Source organism: Anoplophora glabripennis, unplaced genomic scaffold (assembly GCF_000390285.2).
Source record: "Anoplophora glabripennis isolate ALB-LARVAE unplaced genomic scaffold, Agla_2.0 scaffold259, whole genome shotgun sequence".
NCBI lineage: Eukaryota > Metazoa > Arthropoda > Insecta > Coleoptera > Cerambycidae > Anoplophora > Anoplophora glabripennis.
The window spans coordinates 396,488-412,176 of NW_019416505.1; the positions used below are offsets into that span (position 1 = coordinate 396,488).

The window sequence follows — 15,689 nt, forward strand, 5'->3', positions numbered from 1 at the left end:
ATTATTATTATTATATATTAATTTTTGTATTTTTAGTTCTGAGCCTCCAAGAACTGTGCTGTAGGGCCATAGTGGCCCGAACCACGGTTTATAGCATCGAGCAGCTACCCTTGCCGACTTGCGTGAAGTCCCACCTGAAATCTTACGCTCTCACATCCACTTCCACGCAGCTGAGGTACACACACAGTCAGAAAAAGGGCCACGGGGGACGCAAGTTGCGTTTCACGAGCACCCCGACGTCGCCAGGCGCTGCCATGGATGGTAGAACGAGTTGCGTACCCCGTAACTCTTGCTCCATATCTTGACGCTGCCTCGTGGGTGCTTTCTCGGTGGGAGCGATGCTGTTGTGGGGGACATTGAGACGCTGGGGGGATGGGGGACCTTGAGCAAAATCGAGGTTTCTTTTAATTTTAATCCAGTTCAAGGAGTGTTTTATTTTATTTTGCAGGATGCTGATAGCTGAGCAGTGAATAAAATGAGGATTTGATTTGGTTTGTTTTGTGTTATTCGGAACGTTGTTGAGAAAAAATGAGATATTAATGTAATCCTTTTTTCTTCCAGTAATGTTGAACAAGTATTAGTTGCAACATGTACTGGGTTGGCTGAATTCGACATTTTTGGGGTGGTTGCTCTATTTATGGAAAAGGTGGAGGTAGGAAAAAAGTTGAGCATTTTTCAATTTTCGTTTCGTTTTTAAATATTTAATTTTTGCAATTAGGTTACTTTCGTACTGCCTTTTTGTGCTTAGAATCCAAAGGCATATGTCATATATTTCTATAACTTCCGGTTTTTCAATTATAACACAAAAGTATTTTATTAAAGAATATTCTTATGTATACGGGATGTTCAAGTATGTTGACACACACTTTAAGCAAACATAAACATGTATAAACAATTAATAGTTTTTAAGATACAAAGTGGTCAAATAAATAAATATGTTCTTTTAAAAAATATGAGAATTATCCAAATTATTAAAAAAAAAATAATAATAAAAGTTCTTCTAATTGAAGAGTCGGAAGTGTCGGAAAAATATCATGTGAGCTGTGCAAAAATCACGTCACAAAAATCAACTATTTCTACAAACAAAAAAAATTATAGATTGTAGCAGAAAAAGTAAAAAATTGAAAAGCGTAGAATAGATTTTAAGGTGTGGTTTTTGCTTTGAATTTCCCTTGAATACAGAGCCGTTTTTTAAATCTTTTCAGGTAAATAGGAGACGCCCTCCCAAAGCGTCGAATTTAGTCGACCCCGTAAAGCAAAGGCGGCTTGGTAAATATTTTTGTTAGGGAAGAGTGGGGTAAATTCTTATTTTGGATATAAGCTGTGATAAACTGATTAGATGTGAAAAGTTGTAGTTTATAGGGAAGAACATAGAATACTTCTACTATTGCTTTCGTATTAATTCTATAAAAAATTAAAATAGACAAAAATTGGTGAATCGTCATTCGTGTGATTTTTATACCTTTTGGTTTTAGACCGACCAAAATAACTCATTTAGAGGGAAAAAAAAAGAAAATTGTTACCTGGACTTTCATAAGTGGAAATGGTAAAGAGGCTTATAATAAACAAAAAAATAAATAAATGCCTGAGCAGGGACGGCAGGGGGTTGATTTGGGGGGTTGAAAACTTATGAAAAATTGTATCATTGGGATTTCTGGCGAAAGTTGACGTCAAACAAAAAAGTATCTATTACAAAAGTTGTAGCTCATGCAAAAATCTACAACTTTTGTAGAGGTAATTTTTAACATAACCTCAAAGTTTCCGAAAAAACTGCGAAAAACAGGTTTTTTTCAGATTTTTCGTTTTTTATTTCTCATTTCCGCAAAAATAATTTAATTTTGTCAAAACTTGGTGAAAGTATACTTTTCTCTGTTTTAAATAACCTCAAATTTTTTTAGATAAAAAAGTCAAGAAGTTTCTGATATTAATTTTTTTCGGCCTGAAACACTTTTTTCAAAGAAAAATTCTACTTAAAAAAATCATTGTACAGAGTTCTGCTGGTGATCATTTTTTTCGTTTTGACATGGTTTTGGTCAAATAAAAAAATTTGTAATCACAGTTCAAAAACATGCTCAAAAATGCAAAAAAGTAAAAAATGACGCAGCAATCAATTTTTCAGTAATTGTTGATTTGTTTAAATTTAAAAATAAAATTAAAAACTACACCATTCAATTGTACGGAAAAAATACAAAAAAAAACTGTCTCATTGTTTGACCCAAAACTATTTATTGCTTTTAGGTTTATTATAAGCCCTTTTACCATTTCCACTTATAAAAGTCCAGGTAATAATTTTTATTTTCTGCAAGTGTAATTTGGTTGGACTGTGGTTGAATGACTTAAAAAAATTACTCCTTGCAATCTCCAAGAAATAACCCTTTAAAATAAACATAACCACATCTTTGTCATTTACTTCTGTACCTCACTTTCCCATCTAAGATAGGAAAAACTTAAATTTCTTGAGTACAAAAAATTTCGCATTGCAAACTTTTTTTAATATAATTGTTCTTATGGGATGAAAATGAGAATAATGTACTTAGATCTTTTGTGAGTAAAGTTTTTCATATATTTTTTACCGAACCATCCACAAACGTTAGCTATCATTGTGTATTTTATAAAAATTGCACATGTAAATTTCGGATCTTCTGCAACACTTGAAAAAGTTGACGTCCAACCGTCCCGAATCAATTTTCAGCTCCAGAATCATTTTAAGGTTAACTTTTAAGGCAGGATAACAGTACCGTCCTTGTCTAAGATGTGCGTACCCAATGGGTTTTGTAAATAATTGTGATCGTTTCTATAATGTACGATTTAAGAGTGTAAGCATTAGATTGGGCTCCGACACCAGTATTTATTTAAATTTTTACCAGTACGTTTTAAGTTCTGATAAGTGTAAATATATTTTTTAGGCAATGCCAGCACCATTTATCACATAACGATGTCTTGTTAATTTCTTTTGTATATATAACCACAATTTTTCAAGTTTTTTTATACTATATTTTCTTAACATATTTTTTTCAAATTCTAATATTAACACCTACTGTTTAAGTTTGCAATATATATTTTGTTCGTCATACATTAAGTGTATTTAAAACTATTGTAAGAATAAAGGACATTTTACAATACTTCTGGTCTTTAGTTTACTAAAGTCAATCCTTATACAGATTTAACAACAGACCCGAGAGAATGTGATATAGCCCAGTTACTGTAGCTGAAAATATAGTAATACCTCTGAATTCTTTGTAACTGCATGGATTTTTCTTAAAATTTTGAATTAGGCTCATCTTACCCCCCACTTCAAAACTTATATATGCGCCAGGTGTGCTTTTTGTTCTTAAGGAGTGAAAACCACCCCTTATTGGAAAAAAAAAGAAATAATACAAATTTAAGCATTTTATGTAACCAAATCTTTTTTATTTATGCAGTATGAGTAATTTCATGTGCTATCTAACATGAAACGTAATATATCCCAAATTTTCAACCCGGAAAAACCTTTAAAAACCACCCCTTTGAATGAAAATAATATAAAAAAATTTTTTTCAACTTGAAATGATTTAATTATGCATTTTTATAAAATTAAAATTGATTTCTTGATTAAAAAATCTTTTTTATCGATTGCAACTTTTCAACCCTTGAAAAATACCCCTTGGTTCGATAATAAAATGAAAAACTATTATTGAAAGAGTAGAAACATTTTAAATGTGCATTCATATTAAATAAACATTTATTCCCTTATTATAATATAATAGTTATAATATAGTATAGTACTGGTTTATTCGAATATACACATACTAAATACGTATACAGGGTGTCTCATAATTAGCTGCCAACCCTGAACAGACCGATTCTATGATCAAAACTAAGTAAAAAAGTTCATATGAACATGGGTCCGGAAATGCTTCCTAAGGGCACAGGGACCCATTGAAGAGGGAGGAATGGAAATCATTTTTTTGCAATATCTCTCAATCGCGTTGTGATAAATGAATGAAATTTGGTATACACAGCTAAATTTTGATGAGCAATTTGATGGACTAATCCATTTATTTCCACAAGGTCCATTGGGGTGGGTACGGGGGGGCCCTTGGTACTTTGCGTGTGTAACTTTTTCATCTTTGACTTTTTAACAAATTGGACAGCAAATTCCGTTTTCCCGAACTGTTTTACGTTAAAAAGGTACTCTTGTTTCAAATCGTTATCTTTAACGGTTTCTGAGAAAATCGCTCTTGAATTAATCCCACTTTGGTCAATTTCATAGTAATTTAAACAAAAAATAATAATAATAATTTTCCTTTCCTCTCTTTTCCATTTAAAGGATTAATTTTTATTTAATTTAATTTTTTATTATTATTTTTTTATTAAAATTAGATTAAATTTAAACAAAAAAATTTTTTTTGTTTAAATTACTATGAAATTGACCAAAGTGGGATTAATTCAAGAGCGATTTTCTCAGAAACCGTTAAAGATAACGATTTGAAACAAGAGTACCTTTTTAACGTAAAACAGTTCGGGAAAACGGAATTTGCTGTCCAATTTGTTAAAAAGTCAAAGATGAAAAAGTTACACACGCAAAGTACCAAGGGCCCCCCCGTACCCACCCCAATGGACCTTGTGGAAATAAATGGATTAGTCCATCAAATTGCTCATCAAAATTTAGCTGTGTATACCAAATTTCATTCATTTATCACAACGCGATTGAGAGATATTGCAAAAAAATGATTTCCATTCCTCCCTCTTCAATGGGTCCCTGTGCCCTTAGGAAGCATTTCCGGACCCATGTTCATATGAACTTTTTTATTTAGTTTTGATCATAGAATCGGCTGTTCAGGGTTGGCAGCTAATTATGAGACACCCTGTATATACAGAAAAGATCTAAATGCTTCAAAAATCTTGACCTAAATTTTCCTAAAATTATCACCTATACACGTGTTTATTTTTTTGACGATAACTTTCTTACTTTTTAAGATTTTTAATCGCACAAAGGCTTATTTTGCAAGGAATTGTAAGGGCTACGTGAACTGTTGAGTTGATCTTTTTTAAGCCCTTCATTTTTACGTTTGAAGGGTTTAAAGGGCTCAAAAAGGGTGGTTCCCTCATTCATGTGAGAACTTAAAATGGCGATATCTCGATTAATATTAATTTTAGAGGAATAAAAAAATATAGCAAAATCTTCGGCAAAAATAAAGCAATTTTTTTTTACTCTTGTATTTTTTTCGTACACCCTTTAATTTTTAAGTTACAGCTTAAAAATCGAATTGTTTTTCAAAAATTTGAAAACATTTTCAAAAATTAAGTTTTTTTTCGAAATCATGCTTTGTAAGTGAGCTAAAGACCCAGAACATATTCTTAAAACTTAAATGAAGAAATCTGTAAATGGATTGCATTTAATTTTAATTCCGTCGCCAAAGACACTGATTTGTTTATTAATTTTTTCTTAAAAAAATATGAGTCATGTTATTTCGATCATATATCCGTTAATTTTGATTCTAGACTTTTAAAACAGCTCATTTTAAAGATTTTTCAAAGTACTTTAAAGAAGGTGCAAATAATTTTTTCCTATTATTTATGGTTTTGGCGTTATTTAACGTTAACTGGTTCCAATTTAGTTTTTAGCTAACATATAATAATGTTTAAAAATCCATAACTCGGTTTATATTGCAATTAGAGAAAAACAAAATAATGCCATTAGATTTGTTTTTTATTACCTTTCTTTTTGTTAATTACAACTTTTTCGTTAAATCCAACGGTTTCAGAGTTATTTGCAAGAAACTGTCCGAAAACAAGCACTTTTTCAGTAAAAAATCAACATTTTCAATGACGAATTACTTGGAAAGTATTGGATTATCCAAAAAACTTTATATAACATTTGTTACTTAAAATTGACTCCTCTATCGATTCTTGTTGTTATTTTGGGAGCAAAAATTTCCACCTCCACACAGTGGGAAATATTGGAAAAAATTCTCGCCACCTGCCAATTTTCATCATCTCGTCGTGATTTTTTTTTTAATAATCGTAATCTGAATTTTCATATTTCAGTGAGGTTTTTTCGAAAAACCTTTTTTTTTTTAATGCTTAGGGAGCGCCCCTTATTATGACCTTTGATGATATATCTGATGTTTTTTCTTCAAAAACCTAACTCCAAATATATCATCAAGGGTCATAATCAATTTTATTAATAGCAGATACTTTTTAAACATTTTTTCTACATCGAGTATTTAAAAATTTTTTCTTCGACATTAAAGTTGGGGCGCTCCCTAAGCATTAAAAAAAAGTGTTTTTCGAAGAAATCTCACCGGAATATGAAAATTCAGATTACATTAAAAAAAAAATCACGAGACGAAAATTGGCGAGTGGCGAGAATATTTCCCACTGTGCTCCAGGGCAAGAGCACACTTCGGCACTATATAAGTTTTGTTCCTTGAGGCATTCCCCATATTCAGTCAAAATTTCACGACAATCGGTTCAGTTATAAAGAATTCGGAGGTAAAAACCCTGAGTAACTGGACTAATAGTAATTTTGATATTAAATAGGCTTTTTCATATGAGCATTTTTCCAAAAATGTCCTCCGTGTTAAAAAAAATATATTAATTTAACATATTCCACTAATATGATATAAAACTGCGACAGATATAAATATACAGGGCGTTTCAATTATGATTTCCCACCTGGAAAATTTCGGAATTAAAAAAAAACAAACTTGGGACGTCGATTTTCTTTTCAAGGAGGACACGTAATGGCATAAGTTTTGGTGTCTTCAAAGCTATCCCTTAGGCAGGCGCATAAAATATCCTTAAACTTCAAATGGCACCCTATGAGTGACAACTCGTTTTAAAGCCTTCTTCAATTCTGCTCACGGCGACATACGACTTTTTAAATTTTGGTTTGGATATGACAATAAAATCATCACTTAAAGAAAAAGAGAAAATATCAATGAATGAAAAAATGTTATTTTATTAAATGTTCAAATACAATACAATAAAATATTTGCTCCACTTTCAAACAAACATTTCGGGTGTCATCTGACGATGTTCTTCAACAATTTCTCAAATGCAGCATCCAAGTAAATTGAATGGTTGGGAGGGCATACTAGGAGACACATCATAAGGCCTTTTTTTTACCGAGAAATCTGGATGGAAACATGTATCTGAATCTACTGGAAACGAATATCTACCTGACGATTGTAGAAGTATTGGAACATGACAACACTTTACCAGAAGAGGATGTGGTTTCAGCAAGATGGTGAATTGTTGAAGAATGTCATCGGATAATGCCTGAAATGTTCGTTGGGAAGTGGAGCAGATTTTATTGTCGTGTCCAAACCAAAATTTAATATGTCGTCATGAACAGAATTGAAAAAGCTTTAAAATGATATCACTCAATGTAGGGTGTGGCATTTAAGTCTAAGGCTATTTTACGCCCCTGCCGAAGGGGTAACTTCCAAGGCACTAAAACTTACGCCATGTCCCCTTGACCTAAATTGACATCGCCTGTTCTTTTTTTAATTCCGATATTTTCTAGGTGGGAAGTTTTAATTAAAACTCCCTGTATATCAAGACATTTTCAATTTAATAGTGTGAACCTTATGAAAAAAAAAACAAGTTTTTCTGTTGTCAAAACATACAAAAAAGGACCAAATTCATAAAAATAAAACTATCTCTGGTCTTTGTTAGATAAGCAACCCGTATGTGTGCACAATAATGGTAAGGAGTTCTGACAGTTATGAAACACACACAGATTTATCGTTTCTTTGCAGTCTTATAATCAAATATTTTGTAAGGTATGACATACTGAACAAAGTTCTAGCACATTATGAGTACTTTATAAATATAGACATATTTCATACGTTCTGAATTAAAAAAAATTGTAATTTGAATTATCCGAGATAAGTGATATTCGTGTCATTCTGACAATCAAAATCAAGCTGTACTAAATTTTTCAAGTTTATGCAGGCGCGCAAGAAAAGGGAAAGGAAAACAAAAACCAGAATTAAGTAAGACTTTTATATTAGCAAATCTTCTAAAATATATCTGAAAAAAGGTGAAAGAACGTTACCTGAAAATAAATAATGAAAGTTTTATAAAACAAAAGATGCAGAAAACAAAATAATATATGCATATATCGTTTACCTACCTAGAGTACCTGAAAATATATATTACTTTTACAAATCCTCAACCCCTACTCCCTCCCCCCATATTCCTTTGTTTTAGTGCAGATCCAAACTGACAGCCAACCGAGTCAAAAAGGAATTTGGAAATTGTTGCCTAAAACAGCCTTTTACCCTCATATGCAGACTAGGTTTAGTAATTTTTCAGAGAATAAGTTCTTATTAGTCTTTTATCCATATTTTACGATGAAATGACTTACAATCTTAATAGACATATCACGCGCCTAATATTTCCCCTAAGAAACTATCAGTATGAAGTTTTTATTAATTTAGGAAGATTTTCGACATTTTGAATTCCATTTATACAGGGCGTTTCGAAAATAAGGTATCATAGACTCAGGGGTTAATAGAACGGCAACAATTAGACGATTTTTTTCCTGTAAACCAGAAGAGATTTGGTACAGAAAAGTTTTTGAGGGTGCTAATACTCGATTTTATCAGTTTTTGACCATCTGCTACTACCTTACCCAGCAACATTTTATGATATAGCTTTTTTGAGATTACGTTTTTTTCTCAAAAATATAAAAAGCATAGAAAGTCGTTTTTTCGAGAAAAACGCAACTGACCCATTTTCATCTATTTCTACTCCTTAATATATAAGGGATTTGAAAATGAAGCGGCCATATTTGAAGAGAAGCTTCCTTGGATGAAAACAAACCGATCTAGAAACACATTTTTAAAAAAATTACGTTACTATTAAAGTGGAACATACATTATTTTAAATGCTGATAACTTCATCTAAATCGGTTTGTTTCCCTTCAAGATAGGCGTGACCTATTATTTTCCGGACACCCTGCATATAGGGTGTACAGGAAATGGTGAGCAATCTTTCGGTAGGTCTTGTAAAAATAATGTCTTGTCTATGAGGTTAGATATCTTTTGCATATCTACCCAACTAGATTTTTGGTATCGAAAAATATTGTTAGACTTCAATTGACAGGATCTTTAGGAAATTTTTTGAATTTATTTTGAATTAGCTTAATACCTTTAAAATGAAGTTAAAAAAATATACAGGGTGATTCATTAACAATGGGAAAATCGGAAGCTTAAGATACTACACGTAAAATGGTGACCATTGGCGCAAATATGCCTTATCCGAAAGTAGATAGTTTCGGAAATACAGGATGTTGAAAGCAAAAATTTTAAATCGATTTTTTGCGATTATTCTGAAACTATTGTAGGTTAGGAACTTGAAAATTTGTGAAACTACATTTTTTTAAGCGACGAATAAGATGCGTGTTGCAGTCTCAGTGTTGGTCATAAAGGGTGCCACTTACGACCAATTTTACCAAAAATTTAGTTAATAATTTTTTACCCTGTATGTCTAATATGAAACTTGATTCAAAACCTGAAACAGCAATAATTTTTCCATTAATTATGTACTCTTGTTTCATTTCGGTATCTCCATCCGTTTTCGAGAAAAATTGATTTAACGAACACTATCTTTTGATGATACAAGAAAGTAATAGCGAAACAAACTAAGTGTTTCTTCATGTTATTACAACAATTAACAATAAAACAAATGAAATACGTAATAAAGATTTAAAGTAATAATTGTTCGAGGAATCCACCGTTGACACTGATACACTTTACACAACGTTTTCGGAGATATCTTCAGGTTTGAAACAACATATTGGGATTGCGTCTGACTTCGCTGGCAGCGATTCGTATTCTGTGGCACACCTCTTCACACGAACCAATAGATTCTTTGTAAACTATATCTTTCATTCAAGACCAAAAAAAAAAAATCAAGAGGATTGAAGTCTGGACTTCTAGGTGGACAAGCAAAAATGCTTACATGGCCAACCCAGCGATTTGGAAAAACTATATTTAAATATGCACGCACTGGCCGAGAAAAATACGGCAGAGTTCCGTAGTACATGAACCACATGTCTCTTCATAAATGAAGTGGAACTTCAAGTCGTAAAAGCATTTTTGTTTGGCCACCCAGAAGACCAGATTTCATCCTCATGATTTCTTGAATCTTGAGAAAATTGGTTCGTATGAAGACTTGTGGCAAAGAATACAAATCGCTGCCAACGAAGTCAGACGCAATCCCAATATGTTGTTTCAAACTCGAAGATCTCTCAGAAAACGTTGTGTAAAGTGTATCAGTGTCAACGGTGGATTCTTCAGACAATTACTTTAAATCATTATTACGTAGGTATTTCATTTGTTTTATTGTTAATTGTTGTAATACCATGAAGAAACACTTAGTTCGTTTCGCTATTACTTTCTCGTATCATCAAAACATAGTGTTCGTTAAATCTATTTTTCTCGAAAACGCATCGAGATACCGAAATGAAACAAGAGTACATAATTAATGGAAAAATTATTGCTCTTTCAGGTTTTGAACCAAGTTTCAAGTTAGACATACAGGGTAAAAAGTTATTAACTAAATTTTCGGTAAAATTGGTCGTAAGTGGCGCCCTCTATGAGCAATGCTGAAATTACAACACGCATCTTATTCGTCGCCTAAAAAAATATAGTTTCACAAATTTTCAAGTTCCTAACCTACATATTTTCAGAATAATCGCAAAAAAACGATTTAAAATTTTAACTTTCAACACCCTGTATTTCCGAAACTATCAACTTTCGGATAAGGCATGTTTACGCCAATGGCCACCATTTTACGTGCAGTATCTTCAGGTTTCGATTTTCCCATTGTTAATGAATCACCTTGTATAGTGAGCCCGAATAAAAAATAGGTCAACTTGTGACAAGTTGTACCCAAATCTGAGAAATAGAAGCTAGTTGATTTTGGGAGAGTCGATTGCATACAGGGTGTAACTTAGGGGTCATATTTATAAAGACTTTGACCTTTAGAAACACGTATCGATAGTTTACTTTTTCAAATTCCGTAGTAAAAACTTAATTTTTTATTAAACCCTTCTTTAGTAATTTTCGTACCCCGCCGCTGGAGAAGCTAGTGTACCTCAAATAACGGCGCTACTTTTGTTGAGTGGTTGTTCGCCACACAAACAGTCAGTATTTAACAACTTAGCAAGAAAACTCAAGCATTAATCAATAATGATAAATGAAATACACAAAAATAAATGGTCCGTTTATGGCTTCCAGCTACGAAAAACGTTCAAATTCACAGCTAGATGTACCGTCTCCAAATGTGACTATTTATTAGATTTAAAAAATAACAATTTCAGATTCGTATTCAGGAGAACACGTACTATTACCCCTAAAAAACTGACACGCACGTAAGTTACACCCTGTATAAAACCGAACCTGAAAAAAGTTATATAATAAAATGTCACAGGGTAAGCTTCTACATAGCAACCTCCAGCAAATACTCAAAAACAAACAACACCAATGCATTTTATCGCACTTGAAACCTTGCCCGTACAAAATTTCAATACGTCACGCCGTTTTTCGGAAAAGACCGTGGTCCTTAGGAAAAATATATATTTTGACGTCCCGTCTACCTTTTCCAAAACGCCTTGTACATAGGAAATTAAAACTACAGTAATTTCGGCAAGATTTAAGTTCCCTACAACTTTAAACCGCACTAAAGTATGAACAAATAAAAGTAACTCGAATTTCCCGAACCTCGATTGATCACAGCGCCACACCTAAAATATCGTAAATCAAGTGTTCTACTCAAATTTTGTATCACGTAACAAAAAAACACGTCGGGTACCCGTCAAAGATATCAAATAACGAATCCGAGAGGGTTTGTCGTTTTTTTCCACCTAGCCCTACGCCTCTCATCAATCTAAGTATATTTTTGGTGAGCTGGACAGGTGGTACAGTTCGCATGACTGACTGAGAGACTGCGCCCTGGGCCTGGCAAGGGTCCACACCGCAGCCGTCCGCTCTCTCTCTCTCTCGTACACCCGTTACCACCGCTACACTCTCGTACATTCTCGCACCTTTGGCTGCACTGCACTGCAACAGCTACTCTCTGCCCACAGCAACTCTCCGCCTGCTGTGCACATAAAATACGTTAGTATCAGGGAAGCTGGGTCCGGTATCGGCGATATTTTTATACAGTGAGTGATCTTTTGTGTGCGGTTTTGGGGCGCAACGGTAACTTTTCCCGGCAAATGTATCTTGTGCTTATGTTTTTCCTGTATCGAGATTTCGGGAAAATAATTTTGTAAGATCACGAAAGATGGCATAAAATGGATTTAAACTGCATAAACACTGTACAGGGTGGGCCAAATTCGAAGCTTTTGGGGGGTTTCTCCCGTTTCCTCAAAAAAATATAGAAGAAACGTAGTATAGACATCACGGGCCCGATTTTTGAGAAAAATTGAATTAGTCCTGTAGCCAGGGGGGTCCCAATTGCCTCCTTCATTTAGATAGAGTTACCCAAGTGTTTTTTATGTATTTTGAGCCAGCAGAACACGAATTTTTTGGGTAGAAGTTTGCCCGGATGTCGATATGTTTTTTATTAACAAAAAACTTGCAAACTGAGAACTTAATTTTTGGCAAAATAAAAAGTATTTGCAAGAGACATTTTAAAATGGGTCAAAGAACAAGAAAATACTTTTTATTTTGCCAAAAACTAAGTTCGCAGTATTTTGCAAGTTTTTTGTTAATAAAAAGCTTATCGACATCCGGGCAAACTTCTACCCAAAAAAATTCGTGTTCTGCGGCTCAAAATACATAAAAAACACTTGGGTAACTCTATCTAAATGAAGGAGGCAATTGGGACCCCCCCGGCTACAGGACTAAATGGCGAAAAAGGAAACTGCCAATAGCGTCAAATTTGGCCCACTCTGTACAATTTATTACCACTTCAAAGATTATTCAGATCACAAATAGACGTTTCTTTAACCTTTTTTTCAACGATCAAAACAGAATTTATGGAAAACACACTAATTTTTTTTCGTGCTGACAAAAATTATCTTTTATGCTTCAGAAAAAATTACCGCTGCATGTAAGTTCACCCTAAGATTCCTACAAAAAAACAAATGAAAAACAACTGTAAAGAAAATTTTATAAGACGAAAAATCCTTACATTTTACATTGTGACGTGAATTACAAAGGAACAGAGAAAACTAAAATAATATACCTGCGGAATCGTTGAACCACAAATATATAAGCATATTATATAATCATCGAACAAAAAAACTTAACCTAGTGAAACACAAACTATAATCCTACAAGTTACAAACTTTCAATTTAGAATAAGCATCAGTCTCCTGAAAATTAAATCTTTAATTTAAATTTTTCCATTTCCCAGTCAAAGATTAAAAATTAATTTTTTTATGTGAATACCTTGAAAGTATATTTTGTATATTAAAAACACTTTTATCAATCAAGCTCAATTTAATCGAGTCTCTAGACGCAGATTTTCATATTACAATGGATGCAACAATTAAAACGACGATGGTATTTAAATATAATCAGTTTTTTCAATGAACCGAAACTTTTTTTTTCATATTTTGGGACTAAACCGTACTTGAAACACTCGAAAACATAAGAGAAAATAATGGCGGGTTGTAAAATAGAATTGGTTAGGTCAGAGGTGATAAATGTTTAAATAAATACCTTTAGAGAGCAGGCGCCTACTTTACTGCACTGCACTCTGCAAACCACCAATTCACCTGAAAATAAAAGAAAGTATTGGAAAAAAATATGTTGTTTCAAAAATTAAAGTATTAAGCGGAGCGGTCGACAGTACTATTTTTGGATGAGAATTCTTACCACAAACGGCGTCTTTTTTTAACTATATAACAATTGGAATTGCACAAATATTTTAATGGTTGATAATAATTTTTTATTCATGTATTATGCACGCAGGTAGAGGTAAAACATTTTTTTTTAATATTCTACATTTCAAAAACTGCGAGGTTTCTAAAACAAATTTATATGGCAAAACGAGCAAAACCTATTAAAAATAAAAGCACTATAATTAAAAAAAAGAAACTAATATTTCTAGCGACTAATTAAATGTAATTTTGAAACCCCGAAATGAAAGTTTTCTCCCTATGCGAAACAGGTATTAAGTTCCCTATCCATCCCTATTTCTTTACCTAAGACCTAGACCGAGACCGTGACTTGCTGTTCGATTTGGACCTCCCCTTGTCCTCCTTCGAAGGCGACCTGGATCTGCCCCTGGAACTCTTGCTGTCGGACCTGGAGCGACTCCTACTGACGGACCTCCGGTGGTGAGACCTGGATCGGCTTCTTCTTCCGCGTGACCTAGAGCGAGAATATCTTGAGCGTGAACGAGACCTACAAAGGGGGGGGAGCTTTCGTTCATTATCGGTTAAGTAGCTTAACCGAAACAATGGATTTACCTCCTTCGTCCACGGTATCTCCTGTGGGGGCTGGTCGGCCTGCCATATCTTGCCATCTGGACTCTCAGCTCCCTTCCGTCCAACATGCGACCGTCCATAGCGTCTAATGCGTCTTCGGCGTCACGCTTGTCATAGAACCTGCATCTCTCAAGTGTTAGGTTGTCGGCTGTTAGGTAAATGCAATTTTTTGACTTACCTGACGAAAGCGAAGCCTCTGCTTTCTCTTGTAAACCGATCCCTGGGAATATAAATGTCACCGACTTCTCCACATCTTTCGAAAACTCTTCTCAAATCCTCCGGTGTGGTGCGGTACGTTAGATTGTCGACTTTTAAGGAAACCATACCGTCGATCCGAGGCGGAGGTCTTCCGTAACTCATTTTCACAGCAATGGTCACTAACTTTCAGTTGTAAATCAGGTTTGAAAAGAATATGCACCGTTAAAATGCACAAAATAAATTTGTAGCGCTTTATACGTGTACAAATAAAAATATGGCGGACTGAGAGAAGGAAACGAAAAACGAAAACGATACGACGCACAGCATACTGCGCATGTTTGAGATTATTTGAAATGGAAAATGAAAATGCTAACAGCAAAACCAGAATAGCCAATATTGTATTCCCAAAAACACCAGAGCAACAGCGAAATCATTAGCAAAGTTTTATTTACCTGAGATCTCAACTAATCTCAGTGGCTCAGTTGTTCCGAATCACAGTTTACTTACTAATCAATCAGTAGGGAAAGTTACGTTTCCCGCGTCTTCCATATTTCCACCATTTTGTTAGCGATTGACAGTTATTACGATTTCCGTACTCATATTTTCATTCATAAATCTAGTATGTTTTCGTTATTGTATATGTAACTAACCTCACTTAAACCTTCTTATATCTCAGCTTTATGCATTAAAAACCTTATTTTATGATGTTGGTCGAGTAGTTGTCCAGTTTAGTTATCTTGTACTTGTGTATTTTATTAGTAATTATTTATTTATAAGTAATACTATACCCAGTAAATAGTTAATAATGAAATAAAAATTATAGTAAACTTACATTTTAAAATATGTTTAGAAAATAAATACGCTTTCGTAAGTTTTTGAACAAAATTTATAAAATTCAGACCGATATAATCTAATCTAAATTATTTCTGCTGGAATTCAAATAACTAAACCTGTATTTAACCAAAAAATGTAAACTTCTCTTAATAAAAAAAACTCAATTTACGTGTAACACTACTACATAGCTAACAATCTCTTTATTACCTCGGATTAT

The 15,689-nt window shown here is 33.4% G+C and overlaps 2 protein-coding genes across 5 annotated transcripts in view; one reads left to right on the plus strand and one right to left on the minus strand.

The window, feature by feature from the left end:
* Positions 1-1,549, plus strand: part of LOC108904204 (ras-related protein Rab-40C) — a 4,628-nt gene extending 3,079 nt beyond the window's left edge. For both annotated transcript variants that reach the window (XM_018706661.1, XM_018706662.1), the window contains exon 3: positions 37-1,549. In XM_018706661.1, the coding sequence (XP_018562177.1) occupies positions 37-305 (269 nt within the window). In that variant the 3' untranslated portion in view covers positions 306-1,549. The remainder of the gene's footprint in view (positions 1-36) is intronic.
* Positions 1,550-11,355: 9,806 nt separating this feature from the next.
* Positions 11,356-14,973, minus strand: LOC108904199 (serine/arginine-rich splicing factor 2). 3 transcript variants are annotated; one of them, XR_001964226.2, is made up of 5 exons: positions 14,619-14,973; positions 14,423-14,560; positions 14,156-14,357; positions 13,671-13,726; positions 11,356-12,099 (listed from the first exon to the last, which is right to left on the minus strand). XR_001964226.2 is itself a non-coding variant. In XM_018706655.2 (4 exons), the coding sequence occupies exons 1-3, from the start codon at positions 14,798-14,800 to the stop codon at positions 14,156-14,158; spliced, it is 522 nt and encodes a 173-aa protein (XP_018562171.1). In that variant the 5' UTR covers positions 14,801-14,972; the 3' UTR covers positions 13,096-13,726. The 3 variants fall into 3 exon arrangements, 2 of the variants coding, with proteins under 2 accessions (XP_018562171.1, XP_018562172.1); XM_018706655.2 differs by lacking the exon at positions 11,356-12,099 and having other exon boundaries at positions 13,096-13,726; positions 14,619-14,972; XM_018706656.2 differs by lacking the exon at positions 11,356-12,099 and having other exon boundaries at positions 13,096-13,726; positions 14,156-14,324; positions 14,619-14,969.
* Positions 14,974-15,689: the final 716 nt, after the last annotated feature.

Excerpts from the sequence above, each read along its gene's own strand:
- LOC108904199 (XM_018706655.2), bottom strand. The coding sequence starts at position 14,800 with ATGAGTTACGGAAGACCTCCGCCTCGGATCGACGGTATGGTTTCCTTA. Across the intron at positions 14,561-14,618 it reads AGAGGCTTCGCTTTCGTCAG|GTTCTATGACAAGCGTGACG; the intron begins GTAAGTCAAAAA and ends TGAGAGATGCAG. Across the intron at positions 14,358-14,422 it reads AGATACCGTGGACGAAGGAG|GTCTCGTTCACGCTCAAGAT; the intron begins GTAAATCCATTG and ends CCCCCTTTGTAG.